Below are 18,098 nucleotides of genomic sequence, written 5' to 3' on the forward strand. Positions count from 1 at the left end.
AGCAGTGGACGGTCGACCATCACGAAATTCGTCACCGAGATTCACACGACCGCGTATGAATTCTGCAAACCAGTTATAAATAGTCGTCTTGTATGGTGCTTCATCGCCAAAAGCAGTTCGAAGCCGAGCGAAGCTCCGCTGAGCTGTCAAATTACAATTAAAGTCGTAGAAAATCATACTAAGAAAATTTTCACGAGTTAAATCCGTGATGATGTAGACAACCAATTTCTAAACTGACGCCACAACGTAAAAACAAGTGACAGTCAGATGAAACAAACTGTATTCTACAGCCAAAGAGTTCCATTTTCAAATGTTCTAATTACTTTTTAAATATTGGTAGTGGCCAGTTCTGGAAACTTATAGTGCGCACTGTGTAAGAAAATAAAAAACTTTATAAAATAAATGCAATGTAATACCGAGTGATTCGAAATGGAGTGTGAGATGAGTGAGATTATTTTAATACTTTGCAGATTACGTTGCGTAATTATTATTCTAAGAGGTGAATAATCCGCGCAGCGAAAACTGTAAAATATGAAAAGAATCATTACACTCAAAAATAAGGCATGGGTTATAACAAATAAAAACACAAGTTCGCGTTGCAATTTTTATTAACAGTTATGTACTCTTTCGCATACATTAGTTTTCATAATAAATTATCTTCGCAAAGGCTTGGTCACTCGGCAGTCGCATCAGCGTAGACTTGTCAAAATTCCACCAGAAAAATAAAAATCAGAACCAGCCCCTAAAAGAACAAAGAATATTATTAAAGCAGTGTTTCATGAAATAGTTTGCTTTATTGTTCTGGTATAATTTTTTGGAACATTAGCAAATATAATATGTGTACATTTTATTAGAACTTACCGTAAAATGTGGATCGTTTGAGGCCGCATACGGAACATCTCAGTTGCGTCCTCCATTTTGTGTTTAGTAATTCATAGATAAGTCGTCATGTTCTTTGTGTATTCATTTGAGACGTTTAAACAAAACAATCATAAAGAACTTTGATAAAAATTTTGCTAAAAGCTTTATTTGGTTCCGAATTTAATTGATTTAAAATAGGGAACCCAAAGGATACCCAATCACAGCTTCACTTCAAAACTCAAAATATTTCAATTCGATTTAAAATCTTAAGTTATGTTTTATCAGGTCACCGATGAGACGACATCCGTGTTGTAGACATGAAACCGTCTGTACCTAAGACACGCTGCAATAAGAAACAAATATTGTCTGAGAAACGTAGGTATACTTGATTACGTTTAGATACTTATATCGCACAGCATAAACTTTAAGTCTATTTCGCAAAAGCAAGTACACAATTCACAACGCTACAACTTTTCACATGAAAAATAAAATTATTTGTCATTAACACGAAACATAAACGAGGAATTTTATTACGCCGACAAAGCGTTGTGTGATATTTCTACCGCTACTGAAAAATAGAATGTTTTTGCGGACGAGAACTACACAATACTTTCTCATGCATTTGTTTAATTTACAAGTTAACTAAAAGAGACTCGGGAATCTCGTTTGAAATTTGAAATTAAAGAAACAAGGATCTTTTTGCTTTAAAAAATGTTGTTTGGTAATTTACGCCTGGTTCGGTCATAGTAACTAAACGTGTCTGAAAAACAAATTTTTTGTCGAGTAGTTTAGTAAGCGATTTAGTCGAGTCGAACAATTTTATTCTACCGCACATGAAACCAAATACCGTCGTAACTCGAAAATTATGGAACTGAGAACAGATGATTTCAAAATTTAAAACAATACTGCATGAATCTTATTACGAATAACGTAGTTTTATTTATACATACCAATTAATTATCCACTTCTAAACGACAGTACAAATGTATTGGTTCCATTAAGTAATTTTTGAACTTTCAAATCGTGTTTTCTCAATTCCATCATTCTTGAGTTACGACAGTATTTAGTTTCTTGTGCGCTATATTTTCAGGCGAGTAACGCCTCCCACTATGTTTCACTGCATCGTTATTTAACCAATAAAAAAGTGCGAACCTGTCAATTTAGTCGAGTTCATTAGCAGCGAATTCGGTTGGAGCGAAGATATAACTATTAAATTATTGCGAAATATTTACAACAGGAGTGAATTACAATTATACTTTGCATTCATATCTTCAGAGGAAGAGATGAACTAGAAGCCACAATTCTAAATAATTACTTAAATTCATTCTCGTAGCTATAGTTATTTTTCCTTTTATCACACTTCTTTTATCTTTTATCACTTTTATCTTCTTCAAATTCTTCTAAAAAACCCATTGTAATAAGCTTTATTAGCTTATTTTCTTTGTTGATCATCTTTTAACACTCTACTGTCTAATACCTACGACTACTCTAGTGTGAAGGCTTTTTTTCAGCTGGTAGACATTTAGTCACTAAATTACTCGCAGCTCGACTCAATTACTAGGATAGTTTGAACCAGGCTTTAAAGAAAAATATGAGCATTTTCTAATATACAATGTGTGTCGAGACGAACCTCTTATTACAAGTTGTTTGATATAATGACTCCATAACTGTTGGATCGCACAAATACTACAATGTTACAATTTTAATGTTACAATGTTCAAATGTAATATGACGTGGGAAATGCAATATGGAATCAAATATCGCGGATGATGAATAAAAGTATACATATATACATTATATAGAAAATGCTTAGTTAAATTCCAAAGTATTCATAGTTCTTAACAGTTGTGGAACTCACCATCAAGCTGGTCTACGGTGGTAGGTACGGTCTGGTCAGTGGGGGGAGCGGAGAGGGCGTCGCAAGCTCCTGGAACACGATGTTCATCGGCCATGTTGCACTCGCGTGGTACTCGTACTAGTTCCGATTCGCAGTCAGATCCGAAGCCTCGCCACGTGTATGTTAGCACATATTCTTGCTCCTCCTATAAATTAGTGTAATGTCGGGTCAAATAAGTACAAGTTCTCTAATTAGCCACATATTGTATGTTCGGGCGCTTATTTATCTAAACTTCCTGGTTTTTACCGCCCACGAAGCAATAATATGGACATGCTTTTCTGAATAAATGTATGTATTTCTATGACTTTAATTTTCTTATAGCAAAATAATATTTTTGCACACAGTTTCATAGAAGTTCTCGCAATAATGTTTTTTTTTTTCATTGAATATGTAATGTATACAAACATAGGAAATTAAACTATTTTTGCGGATTTAAATCGCGTATATTTGTTTTTTCAAACAAACCGACGTTTCGGGCACTTTACAAGTCACATGGTCACGGTTGACTGAGGTGGTACAGTCATCAACCAGTTATGTCTAATATTAATGCAAACCACCATATTTTTCCACTATAGTTACAAAAGTTATTAATTAAATACCTTATTTTTAATTTTACAAAAGAAAACATTCCAATTTACGCTACATTACGTTTTAAAAATTATTTTGTTCAATGATTTTTTTATTAAGTTCCATTTATATTAATTAATAATAGTAATTAGAATTAAGAGTTAAGTAATACGTAAAAGATTAAGTAATCATTGGTAAAAGTATTATACGAGTTATAATTCCCGCTACTTCAGTCTCCTGATCATCACCATTATTTCCAAATCGCGTCACGCGCGTTGGCGCGTCAGGTACTTGCATGTTTTTGATTTTTTTCTGTATTCCTTACTAAACAATTATTAAAATGTTATTTTGTAGTTCATTTATAGTTATTTAGTAAATAACAGTAATTACTCAATATTTATAATTCGAGAACCTGGTCTTCTTAATTACATACATTTTTATTAAGAAAGGCATACCTGTATGCACGGCATACCATAATGTATATTGTTTTTTCGTGAAGACAACAGCGAATCCGATCACTAGCCATTGGCCATGTGTAAATTAGTGATTTTGGATTCAAGCTATTTAGAACTTGTACAACGTAGTCAAACCCACATGCTCAATGGTGAGTTTGGGCTAAATGTTTCTTGTTGGAACCTCAAACTGCAGTTTGTATAGTTTTAATTAAAATTTTCTTTGGAGGTGTACTGAACCTCGGATGGTCTGAGACCAAAATTCGAGTAGGTAAAAACTGTACACATGGATGTTACATAAAACTATTATAATCTGGTTCGGAAATTTATTTGTTATTATATTGAATTACTAAACTACTACTAAAGGGTATCAGAGGACATCCTCACCTCGGAGGCAGACTGTCGACTGTCAACGGAGGTATCCCGGCGACGCGTGTTGGCGGAGTTGCGTAGTCTCCTCGGCGACTCTCGCCTGCTAAGCCGCGGCTGCTTCAACGCCGGCTCGTCGTCGCTGTCGCTCACGACCTCCACCGAAGCTCCACCCTAGAATTACCAATAAATTATATCATTAACAAAAGATACGGCGCTCTTATTAAATAATAGTCACGGCCTCAATGTCACCCATAAATTAAACATTACTGTCACGTTTACAAAACCTCACAATGGTTGATCATAAATTAATTTACGACCACTAAAAGTCATTTTCAAATACGTACCAAAGAAATTTATAGGCCCCGCAAGTATTACACTCCAATAGAATTTATTCGGACATGTTATCCTAGAGCAAACACGACTGAATGTGGGTTAGTAGTTTCCCGGCAACCACAAATCATAACACAATTCCCGCATGAGTTCTATAACACATTTTATTTTGGTTACGAGACACGTGACCAACCCTTTGGATGCTCACTTAACATTTATAACAATTAAGAAATATATAATTTCTAGTAACGTTAAGTGTGCGACAAAAAACCGACCAAGTGCGTGTCGGCCCTAGGATAATATAGGGTATCGTATTTACTACACTTAAATATTTGTATACGAAAATTATTTACAAAACTACTGGTTCAGAAATGTAAAGGAGATGACAGAAACGTTTATTTTTGAAATTAAATTTTCCAATCTATCTATTCTACCTTGATATTTAAAAGAACCAATAGTTATAGAGTACTATGTTGTTATTGTTATTACTTTGTCACATAGACGGCTGGATATGGCAGTATAATAGTAACCTTAAAAAGAGCAAGGGTAACGTGTGAACCTAAAATGGACGATAAAAGGGTTTGCTTAATACAGTGACGCATTGTGCCTATGAACTAGGGGAGGATGAAATAATATTTAACGGTACTTGGGCCATGTTTGCAAACTGTAGGCGGCGGGTAGTTGATTATGCTATTGTCAGCGAGAGACGAATAAAGATCTGTGGGTCGATACATAATCACCAAGCAGTAGGTATATTATACGTATAGTGTAGGTATATTAGTAAATGAATTTTTATTACAAAAATGTGATATACTAGTTAAGTACTTTCTGATTGACTTCGAATACAAACTATGATTAAATGTACCGTTTCAAAGCATTGTTCTACAAAAAAAAAAGAAGTAGCAACTAAAGTATGTAGGCATGTTACCTGGTTATCGATCCTGGCGAGGCAGGCCTCGAGATGACACTGCCACTCAATGGCCCGCAGATAGAGCAAGTGCCAGCGGCGTTCAAGCGCACGCGCAGCGTCTCCGCCGCCGCACAGTCGCACCACCGAGCTCACGATCCGGCCGTGGCTTTCCACGTCACGTTGTAATACCTGCACACAAAAAATATACATGTTTTATCGCTTACAACACTCATAGTACACATTGTCCGCTTTAACACGAATGAGCTGACAATTTTGACACAAAAACGTTATTTACGTTAGACACATAAACAAACACATTCACAGCTAACAAAAAATTCAAAAGTAAGAATATATAATTTTTGTCATATCAGTGAAAGAACATTGATTCAGCTAAAGTTTCCTAAAGCGTTGGTTTTCAATCAGGACCCGATGATCCCTAGAAAGCAAATACCTCTCATTAGAGGGAAATTGTCGAGCATATGAGTATTCATAAGCAAAAATATAAGAAACTACAAATAGTTAACTTATTCAATGAAATAATACGGGGTATATAACGAACATCTAAAATAATCTACTTACTAGAATAATAAAAATTTTAGTAAGGCAGAAGAAAGAGTACGTGTGAGTATGAAATAAGTTATTATCAATTAGCCACTTTTTGTAGCGGGAGTTGACGGTACAATGTTTTTTATTTGTATTTAAAGTCGCGTCATAGATGGTGGAATATTATTCCAGCATTTTGAAGTTGAGTATTTGAAAGCACCCTTAAGTGCTGAAATTCTATAATGTGGTACAGTCAAAAGCACGTCAAGCTTGACACTTTGTACTTTGGACCTTCGTATCGTAAGCCGCATAGAGTTGGAATTAAATCTTTAGTGTCACGCTTGACATGCTCTTGACCCTGTACCACACGTACACATGGTCGGGTAGATCTCTCTCTCCCTGTAGCGTGAATTTGAAGTTTAAATAACCACTATAGTTGTTCATACAAATAATGGGTGTTCTAGTTTTGGTTATACTCGTATTAAGTCTAGCTTCGGTCTTCGCATGTTTGCAGCGTTGAGTTATGGTGTAACGTCTTTGGGTATAAGAACACGAAATTTGGCACATGTATTCTAAACAGAACAGAATTTTGTGTTTTAACAAAAGGTAGGGAGCATACGACGTGAGATAAATAGTTAGATTCAGAATATAATGTTCTATAGTGACGCATTTTTTCGACTAAATTGTGAGGTACCTAATAGACGTGCTGGTGTTGTAAAGAACGATATGTACGAGTACAAAGAAGTTTTGTATATTGAGATATTTATTTAAGAACATATGGAAAACACCAAGTATGTAGCTATTTACATCTACTGTAATACAAGAGGAAAATCTTTGTTATTGCAATATAGTATGCTGTTATTGTCGTTCTTATTATACGGGAAACAACTTAATAAAATAAGGCAAGCAATAGAAAAGAAAAAATTGAAGAGAGTTTGTGACTTTTAATGCTAAGAATGCTACTATTGCAGCATACAAATACCTGAAACGATCTGGTGCTAGGAATCCACGGACAAAAAACATTATTTGACTATACAATAAATGATGTTGGTACATACTTATATACGAAAAAGCAATAGCGCTAACCAATCAAACTCAACAATAGGTTTTGACAACGCATTCAAAGTTATTTAGTTTAGGAAATCTAAAAAATATGTAAAAAATAAGAAACGAAAGGACGGGACGTGTTTCGCTATCTGCGCACGTGAGCGGATTGTGATTACGGCTGTTATCGATAAATATAGTAGTTAGGGCAAAATTGACAGTCCCACTGACGCTTTCTTCGTGTCGTACAATTGTGAATAAAAAAAAGTTTCATCAAAATAAGTACCATCAAAGCGTCTGCGCTCCTGCTATGTATATTTAATTAAATTCAATCTAAAATTGTAATGAAAGTACTTGAATTCTGGCGGCCGATAGTAGATGCACCGATATGCATACCGAACGCATAATGAATCCATTCGCACCTGCATCACAGCTGATTCAATCTCGACTTCATCAACATAAACAATACCACGATGACGGGTGTGAATACAGCTGGAGTATTTGATCTATTTAAGATAGGTGGAATTTCTATTTACATAATATGTGGCGGACTCTTGCATGTTGTGAGATTATTCAGCGTTATAGTGACCAACGAACAATAAACTGCTGGAAACTACGATAAATGAAATTACAGAATCAAAACTATAAAGCCCAAGCTTTGATAAATTTTAAATACGTATTGAGAAACGGTGAGCCCTATAGACGAAAGTCGAAAACTATTTTCATAAAGTATGTTAACAAAGCTGTAACGATCGCAATGGAGCATCGTGTGAGAGAAATTGCTTCTACAATGAGAGCAGATGGATTCCGTAACAAAGATAACTATCTCCATCGTAACAACCATGCATCTAATTCTACATACATAGAAATTACCATAGATGGACGCAACGATTGCCGACCAAATTACAATTTATCGAGATCGTTCGCCGTCATTTTGATTTCCATTACGCTTGGAAAATGGTCGTCTTGTTAAAGGAATGGAAAGTTTGGACTCGGACGCTACGCTGATTTAAAAGGAGAATTCCATTTTGATTTCATCGAATTCAAATAGGGAGATACACTTTACTACTGAGTACTGATCTCGTATTCAAAAGTGTTAATTACCAATGAGTTTTCGTATGTTTTTATACACTATATTATGGAGTTTACATAATTTTATCCTGCATTATTTTCAAGTCATTCCTTAATCTTTAACTTGCCTTTGATTTAGATAATGGAGCGTATTCAAAAATACCTTGCCTAATCAATTCGAGTAGGCACCGCAATTCGATGATCTGATCAAGTCGCAACTCGTCATCGAGAATGTTTAGTAATGCACATTAACATGCATTAAATATCAATAGGTCAATATCGCAGCCAATGATGTCGCGCTGTGGCATTTAGCATCAGATTGATTTCGTGATATGTCGACATGCGAGCAATGCAGAACCCTTCTAGAACCCTTCGGCAAGTGATAGTCAACAAAGTAAATTAAATATTTTAGAGTATTAATTTAATGTCAAAACACTGGTGTTTAAAATATTAGACCTCACACAAAACCGCGCAATTCCCACTAAATGACCTCAAACTAAATAGACTAGAGATAACATGAACTGAATCGTTTTTGGTTTTAATTCAAAATTACCTTCGTTGCTAAAATAAATATCTGCTCATTACGGTCAACATAGTACATAACCAACAAATCAACGACAACCAACAATCGTGTACTTCGTCAAATGAGTCCAAAAGTATTGAAAGGATTTTTTTTCTCGCCGTTGGTGAGATGAATACAGTTGCGCAAGTTCGATTGGAAGCCAGTGCTCTGGTAGTACTTAACACAGTCACGACTGTACACCGCAGTTTTTTTTTGCTCCGTATCTTTGTTTCGTCACTGTTTAACAATTCATACATACAAGAAAAAGTTGGAGTACTACGGGTAAATAAGCCTAATTTACTCCCTATATTACCTATATACGTACATATATGCAAGAAAACTTTGTAATATCGTTGTAATTCACTAGTAATACCTGATTCCATACCTAGACAACTCCCACAACAGCAATCAACTTACAACGAGAATGTGTACATAAACTACAACACTGGTTGCTTCACACGAAAAGGACTACAAATTCCATAAATTATACGCTATTGACTGTATGCACTCCACGGTGTTCAAAACCATTCATTATAGTGCTAGATTGCAAAAGCGCACTTTGAAATGACTGAGATCACTGTGTTCGCATAATATTCCGACTGTCTTAAGATCTTGACTAGATAGTGACACTATCGCATCACACATCTACGCCATTGTATGTCTTATTAAAAGAATAAGGATGCTTTGTCAATCATGGAAAACGTTTTGCAAATGAATATTTTAAAGAAATATATAGTTACTTATTTAACGGCACAACGAAAGTAACGTACGTGCCCATTACTTACGAAATTGTTGTCGTCGAAGCGTAACATTTTACTTTAGATACTACTTTTCGTTGTTTAAAACAGTATGCGTATCATAGAACGAATTGGTAATTGGTATCATTAGTATTCGTTCATTCATTGCGAATGGCTCGTCACCGTTGGCAAGTCCTGACAAACCACGCCACTTTGATTGTGCTCGGAACAATCGTAATATTTCGTAATCGTAATTTCGATTCTGTTTTATTGTTCCTCGAAAAGACGTGTGTTATCTAAGTAACTGACGGACGGAAGGAGGTCGTGTATTGCTTTGTAGCAATACATAATGCCTTAAGTAAACAAGTATTAATAATAATTATCGCAAGACAAGTTAATTGCTGGCTTACATAAGGATAAACAGATGTATGGCATCAAGATTATTGCATTTCTATGTTTTCTAATGATAGAAAGTCAGGTATTTATCTCATTCCTGATTTATAACACCGCGAATTAAACGGCGAAAGGGAAACCAAACAAAAATCATTACTATTCAATAGAAAAACGGATAATGAAATATATGTATTTTGAAATACCACTTAAAAATAAATTGACACCTTCACATAACAAATGAAATAAATAACACTTGTCACGCACAAATCGGGCTTTGCAACTTTTAGTTCGATCTATTGTCACAGTTATTTTAATAAAAAGAAATCGCGGCAAGAGTAACGTACACGTGCATGCGTATTGAGGGTTGACGAAAGTCTAGACAAAGATTACTCTTCCGCAGTGATGATACTAAATTCAATGATACTTAACCCTAATCCGTGGAGGTGTCCCCCTGACCCATGTGGTTAGTGCTCAGTGATGGACATTAAGTAGAAATCGGTCACTTTCTAGACACTTCCACGCGGAAGCACAAAATTTTTGTTTAGATGTATTGCGTCTAAAACACCATTAGCGCTTAGCAATAAAGTTTATACTGCATTGTTGCAGCTGCATTCGTCAAGTTTACGTCAAGGTCCGGCGCGGGCGCATGCCGGCGAAGTCATCGGCCGCCGACGACGGATATAGCCGAACTGTAGACGTAAATAGCCGAATGTCCAGAAAACATGCGCTGCCCGCGTTTCAGCAAAAGTCGTGAAGCGTGCTTTGTTCGGTCAATGGCGATGTACATCATTTTGTGGTAACGAGCTCCACAATTTGAACACGTCTGTGTTATACAATCTCAATTATTCATTCAGAACTGAGTGACTAAAATCGCGATAGGTCTATCAAATCTATCAAGTCTATTAAATGCTTGGTCTGAAATCACTGGGAAAAATCAATATAATAAAAATTATTGCTTGTTTATTGCATGTTGTGCTATTACATTATGTTTGTATTCTTTATTACGTTCACTTTTTGTGCCAACCTTCATCTGATGCAGGACGGGAACAAATTGATTCAATTAAAAAAAACCCTATTGTGTATATGAGCGCCCATCATGACCAGTCGTGAGAAATCGATTTCAAGGTTGCTAACCACGAGCATTTGTTGATTTGGCGACAAGCGCGACAAGGATAACATTATTTCTGAGGTCATGATTTGTATACAGATTGAGGAAGTGTTGTGCTGATATCTAGCTTCATGGTGACCACAAAAACGATCATCTAGACAAAAAGCGAGATTGACTCGACTATTCAACCCTTACAAAGTCATCAATTTAAAAGTTCCCGTCGGCAATTATGTTGTCAATGCGGATATCGTCGATTGAGTTGACGTCTTTTAAGGGTTCTCTGAGAGGCCGCTGCTAGATAAATCAGTGAGCAGAGAAATCCATCTAACAGGCACCGTTATAATATAGGTTATGTCACCGCAAAAGGAAGAACGGACGTGCGACCGGCTCGGTCACTGGCTATGCGCAATTTTCCCGGTACTTATACATATTCTTGCTTCGGAAATTCTCAATTTACTGTTAAGAGAATGACGTTGCATACATTTTTATACTAAGCATAAGTACGTAATGTGGTTTTCAAATAAGGAACTTACTACCTCGTTTGAAATCTGATGTTTACACGTATAGGTATGATTAAGTACCATTTAATTAACAAAAAGCGACCACATACGCTTCATAAACTTTGATTCCATCATATGGAAATATTATTACGATTGACCACACCATAGGACATACATCGGTAAGTTAGTTTTTCTTTTTGGAAGTTTAGTGTATTATTCCGAAGTACAGTTTTTTTCGCAGAATTGTGATTTGAATAAATTCTTGATTGTGTGAAATTCTAGATATGATTAATTTTGTTGATATATTCTGTGTTTATTTTACAGAAACACATTTTAGCTCGTGAGCTCCTTAGGGAAACACTTAATATAGATCACATAATAATTTTAAAAGCAATCTAGCTAGAAGTAGCCTGTATTGCTTACTACACATTTCCACAGAAATATAGTAAATTATATTCACACACGTACAGAGTAACGCTCCGCACACCATTTTCCTTTAATGCATATAAGTGACAATTTTATTATAGGCAGTCACTTCCATTTCCTTAAACCCGACGACTCTAATTCGAACAAAAACTTTCATCTTCCGTTCAATTTCCAAGTAGGTACGGTAACGACATCCGTGCATTGCTCTGAGATGAGATTGGAACTGGTACGCAACGTATTCGCTAATGACGTCATTTCCTACCTACTACCCGAGAATTCGCAATATCTATATATATCACACTCAGTTAGTTAAATAATAGACTTTTAAAAAATTATAGTTTGTACTGAACAAAAACCAGAGAAATCTCATAGGTGAAAACATGTCATCAATGGTTTTATTGTATTTGCTACATGCTGTGCATATAAAGCGTTATGTATACGTATACATAACCTTTACATATACTGTAAATATCACATACTCTATGTTTGTGTGACCTTTAAGTATGCTTGTTTGTTGTATAAATAATAAAGTGCTGACCGTTTCACAGTCACAACACATTCAAACATCAGCAATTGGTTTGAATCGTGGACAAGAAATATGTCACAAAAACGGTAGTCATGGCAAACAATCTAACAATCACCCCTATTTCTCTTTCCCACAGCTGGAGACAATGCAAGTAAGTGTAAGGGCCACCTCACAATGTGGAGCGGTAGACGCGGCGGCGATGCATTAAAACGAGAATTCCAATATAAACTTTATCCTCTGCAAGATAAGGCTACATTTCTTTAAACAAAAAATTTAAAAAGGCAGGACACCCTGTCAAAACCAGTTTAGAAAAGATCATTTTCTAAATTGGTTCCATCAAGAATCGAACCCAAAACCTTTTTCAACCAGTACCGATAGTGCAAATCGTTGGGCCACCGAGGTCGTCCTATTTGTACTATTATAATATTAATTGCATGTGAAATCTACATATATTACTGTAATACGACCACTTACTCGTAAACCAGGCTCCCCTGAAATTCTATGTTGCAATGCGTCTACAAAGTTCGTGCTTCGTTAAATCGGTCTTGTTTGTCAAAAAAATATACCTTACTGTTAAAAAGATAAGTAACCGGCAAAAGCTGCCGACGACAAAATACGCCGCGCTGCGATGCGCTGCCCCGTGCGGCGACGAACAGCCCGGCAATGTGAGGCGACCCTAACAGTAATTCACGTTCTAAAGCCGCCATTAATGACGGTATCTTGTCGGTAATTAAGTAAACATTACTTTGAGACGTGAGCATCTGAGCAATACCGTACACTACGCTACGCGCGCCAATGTTCGTTGCGAATTTGATACATATCACAAAAGTGAAAGACTCAAAGGTCCTTGGAAATTTATCACAATTTGAAAAAATAAACTGATTTTTGTTGGACTTCATCAATAAATGAGTTTTCAGAAATGCTTTTTGCTTATTTCATCACTATAACTATTATTACTGCAACTAATACAAGGAAAAACAATTAACGACGTTGGATTCCTTGGTAATTTTTACTATACGAGTAATTTTAATACTATAGAAAGAACATCAATTGCAACAACATTAACAAAAATAGACAGAAATTTACATAGAAATTTAACGTGGAAAATAATAAGTACCCTAAGGCACTTTCAATTAAAATTACAATGGCTAGATTAAATCCGCGAATATTACAAAATCAGAAGCCGGATATAGAGATTAGTGGTTCCTCTAATCTTGTTAAAAATCTTTTATTCCATCAACCAACGAAATCATTACTTTAGCCGTAATGTGTAATTAAAGTTATATAAAATAATAGATGAAAGATAACAAAGAATTTGAAGAATCATACAGTAATTACGCTCATAGTGAAGCGTACTCAAAAATCACAGTGAAATAGTTAATACACACTTTATTACATAAATCCAACACTCAAACATGCGCGTAGATAATCGCACTGACAGGTAAGTCTATTAAAAGACTTTGAGCAAAGGAAATGCATAGCGAATTTTCGAAATGGAACCCAGCGCCTCAGGTCACTGGAGGTAATCCCTGACGTAACACGTAGTCTCTAGCAAATGGTTACAGTAGATTCGATTGGAGTGTCTATCTCAAGTAATATGTAAATAAATGGACTTTAAACTACAATTACAAAATACAAAAACCTTGCTTGACGAAATTACTAACAAACCGCAGATTACATTCAAGATTTACGAAACTTCACTGAGTCATCAAAAGTGGAAGAGACTGTAACGTGAACCGCGAGGAAGTTAATTAAAGCAGGTATAATAATTCTTTCATACCAAGTCGATTGCAAAAACGACCAGTGAACGTTATACGAGAATAAAGATGATTAATAATTGTTTGAAAATATTTCTGAGCATTATGTCGACGATAACAAAATGGATAGACAGTCCCACCTTATGGTTGTAATTAAAGTGTATAGAAAAAATTTTAGAATTTACATTAAATTGAAATATGCGAATACCGGTAATGTGTTCCGCAAGGTAGAAAGTTTAGAAATATTGTATGAATGTGTCCTAAGTGTAGGAATGTTGGCCGAAAATCAACAATCTAATAAGCTACTGATAAACGAAGGATTTCGTGTGGTTTCTGAGAGAGATGTATGGGCGCGTTCCCACTATGTTGTGACAACAGATAGTCGTGCAGTTTACAATGTTGTGGCTTGTATATTTGAATGAAGTTGTTCACATTTAGAACGACAAGATTAACTGTCGTTCACGATTTTTTGTCGTTACGACGATAGTCTGTCGTGATAATGGGAAGAGTTAGAATGACAGTCGTAAGACGATAAATAAAACGTCACGATAAAAACGTGACGACAGATAGTCGCAGCTACTATGGTCGTCACGATTTATTTATCGTTGTCTGCACGTGTTCTGCTTCCCACTATCTCCTCTCGTACCCCACGCCCTCGGTTCGCTTTGCACCAGCGTTGGGTCGTAGCCAAAGATGTGCCCGGGGTTTAACCCGACGCTTTGTTAACGCCGGGTTTAAATCGGGTCAAAACCCCTTAAGACCGAAATCGAAGACAGAACTATTTACGACCAAATATTTGTTGTGAATTGAGTTTGTTCATATTTAATTATACATATTATTACAAAATATTGAATGCTTAAATAGTCCCAAAATTTTTTCTCATCACATTTCAGTTCATCTATAAACGTTTGACATAATCCTAATGGAATTCTTTTTAATAACATTGGTTGCACCCAAAATTTTCTTTTCTTCGTTTGCTTCCTCTTCTGCCTTTTTAAAAAGTAATACATTATTGTAATTTCATCTTCATCCACTTCACACAGGGGCGAAAACACTACTGCTTTCCAAAAGAACATAGAAGCAACTGCAGTGCATCAAACGGCTCTGTCGTGCAAACGACTAGGCGGCTGCCGTGAAACGATAAATTGTCGTCATGATCTAGTGGGAACAGCTAGACACGACAGTCCTACAACGATAAAATAATCGTCCACGACAGATTGTCGTGATATGGGAACGGGCTAGCGCGACTGTCGTCTAACGATAAATAAAACGTCACGATATAATGGGAACGCTCCCTGAGCAGTAGTGAAACTGTAACTCCACCAAGTGTGCAATGAGACCACAATGCAATGAATCCGTAATCCACCGCAAATCACAGTAATGACCATGCGAGTATGCGCGATGCTATTCGTAATCAACGGAATTACCAGAGAAAACGCAAATGCTATTTTCCACTACTACTTCTTGAATTGACAGAGAAAACAATAAACTCATTAAAAATAACTTCGCTAAGATACAAAAACCAATATTAAAAGTTGTGATAGTAATCTGAAATCCTTAACGGGTGCATAGACCGCATAAAAACATAGTTTGTTAGGACCCACCACATCACAAAATGTACCCCTACAGTGCATTGTGAAACACGTGCGCGCACATAGCGATATATCGCGCAGGCGCAGCTGCAGCTGTGCGTTGAACAACCTTCAGAACTAAAGGGTTTGGTGTAAGCAATAAAACAATAAAACCATTATTATAATGATGATTTTGACAGTTCCTATCAGGTAGCTTTTATGTCAACTGGACTAATACAATTAATAAACGAACTAAAGACAAATGAATTAAACGAGCGTTTTATGACCTTCAAAGGTCATAAAACGCTTGTTCTCCGATTGGTACCTAATACAGATCGCATTAATAAATATTTTATACTAGTAATCTATTTCTTTATTAATTATTATATTGTGATCTGTCGTAAATTCCTGAAATCAAAACGTGTCTACTAATATGTCAATTCCGAAAGCAAAAACATTGTTCTAATTTTTGTTTTTCATAGTTTAAACCGCTTGCAATTTGTAACAAAAGGCAACAGCTAAATTGATAATAACAAAAGGACCTGCTAGATTGCATGAATTCATTCATATGCTACGAGATGAATCATCGGAAAATACCAGTGATTCACTGCAGCCAATTAAAGTACACAAACGCATCGAGACAATGCAATATCGAAAATATTTCGAGTGACCCTCAAGAATTAACAGCAACACACTCCAGTCTTTTTTTTATTATAACTATAACCAAATAACGGGACGCACAAGTCGTGGGCCTGGTGGTAAGCGACACTCCTGTCCAATTGAAAAAAAAAGCAATAACAGTTACTGTGCCACTCAGAGATTTAAATCGCAAAGATCTGAGATGCACAGCCACTGCGCCCGTCACCCTGAGACAAGTTGACAAGTCTCACATGCCTGTAATTTCACCTGCACCCTGATCTTTGAAATCCGGAATGCGGCAGAAATAGGTAAGGTACTTCCCTGGACCAAATCTTTCACAAGGAGCTCTATTGCTACTAAATCATCTTCATGATCTGATAGATTTATAGCTTTTCAAGGTTCACTTCTGAAACTGTTCCTTTTGAAAAAACTAGTAGTAAATAAAAATATCACAGAAATAATGGAAAAATCTTCTCCACCAAATACCTGAGTCCAAAAAATGTATTTAAGCTGCCAATGTTAACGTCTGCCGCAAGTTTACGTTTCCTGTTATCAAATCAATTCACCCTACACGTTGCACAAGTTCTACTACATATTGAACCACTTTAAATAAACCATATTGTACCGACTCCGTATTCAATGAGTTCCATACCTGCAACAAGTAAACAATTCGTTATTGAAATGTCCATAAGTAAAAAACAAATACAAACGAAACTTCCACTGCCGTTCAACCACTTTATTCCAACAATACGTAAAAGTTCAACACCCCATTGCAAGTTCAACATTGAAGAATATTATGAATGTGTACAGCTGTTTTCTTTGTATTGAGGGTTCTACGGCCATTTACAGAGTTACATTTCGTATTAAAAGAGAAATGTATGCGCTCTTCTATGGTCGAACAGCAAGGGTTCGTGACGTTACATTGCACAATGCAATGGAATTCGTAGTTCAAACAATACGGTAATACTCGAATGTGCATACAAGGTATAGTATTGTATAGAATAGAACAAAGCTTTGTATAGCAAGAAGAGCGAATAATGTTGTAACTGTTATTTGATTTATGTTTACTTCATTGCTTGGGCTTTTTGTTCAAAATTACTTATTCGTACTTCAGTAAATTAATTGAAATCGACAAAAGGTAATTGAAAATGCGTAAATTTGTTTGACCGTGAAGAACAAATTTTGAATGCGATTGCCAATGCGATAAAATAAAGTACGATGCATTCTTCAAATAAATGCATACTTCGAGTAAAGATTACAAATAACCTATACATTTAAATGAAAACGAGAAGTAAGAAGAATTATGGCCACTGCTGTGAACAGCGATAATTGATTTTGTAAATGAGAGTCACAAAATTAATTATCGCTGCTAGTAGATAATTATTGTTTGATGAATAATCAAAAGTCTAGAAATGACAGTGATCATCAAAAAATTGATGAACACCACAAGATGCAAAACACGGTGATCTAACCGCAGTATGACGTTATTATACAACCTGCAATTATGTTACTGCGGTTGGCAACATCGGCAAATTGCAAAATGGATACTTTCAAGACATCATTTATTTTATTATCGAAAAGGAAATCATTGAATGAACGAACACATTACTGCGTTTATACAAAGCTGGATAGGTTCTCATCGATACTACATCACGCAAACAGTAGGATATCGAGTCTGACTTGCAATGTACAACAACGGAATGGATAACCTTCATACAAATGCCTTCGGCGGGAAATAGTAATTTGCTCATAAAATTGGTCTGACGGACCTACACCAACGAACAAAGGCTTTATTCTTTGTAATTGCAGTACACGTAACACCAGTATGAAAC

At 35.9% G+C, this 18,098-nt stretch overlaps 1 protein-coding gene across 3 annotated transcripts in view; it reads right to left on the bottom strand.

The window, feature by feature from the left end:
• Positions 1-18,098, bottom strand: part of LOC113238815 — a 261,299-nt gene that overhangs the window by 31,166 nt on the left and 212,035 nt on the right. For all 3 annotated transcript variants that reach the window (XM_026475662.1, XM_026475661.1, XM_026475660.1), the window contains 3 exons: positions 5,408-5,578; positions 4,165-4,320; positions 2,720-2,903 (listed from right to left, as the gene is read on the bottom strand). In XM_026475662.1, coding sequence (XP_026331447.1) covers positions 2,720-2,903; positions 4,165-4,320; positions 5,408-5,578 — 511 coding nt within the window. The remainder of the gene's footprint in view (positions 1-2,719; positions 2,904-4,164; positions 4,321-5,407; positions 5,579-18,098) is intronic.

Source organism: Hyposmocoma kahamanoa, unplaced genomic scaffold (genome assembly GCF_003589595.1).
Source record: "Hyposmocoma kahamanoa isolate Upper Pololo Valley unplaced genomic scaffold, ASM358959v1 98263, whole genome shotgun sequence".
Classification (NCBI taxonomy): domain Eukaryota; kingdom Metazoa; phylum Arthropoda; class Insecta; order Lepidoptera; family Cosmopterigidae; genus Hyposmocoma; species Hyposmocoma kahamanoa.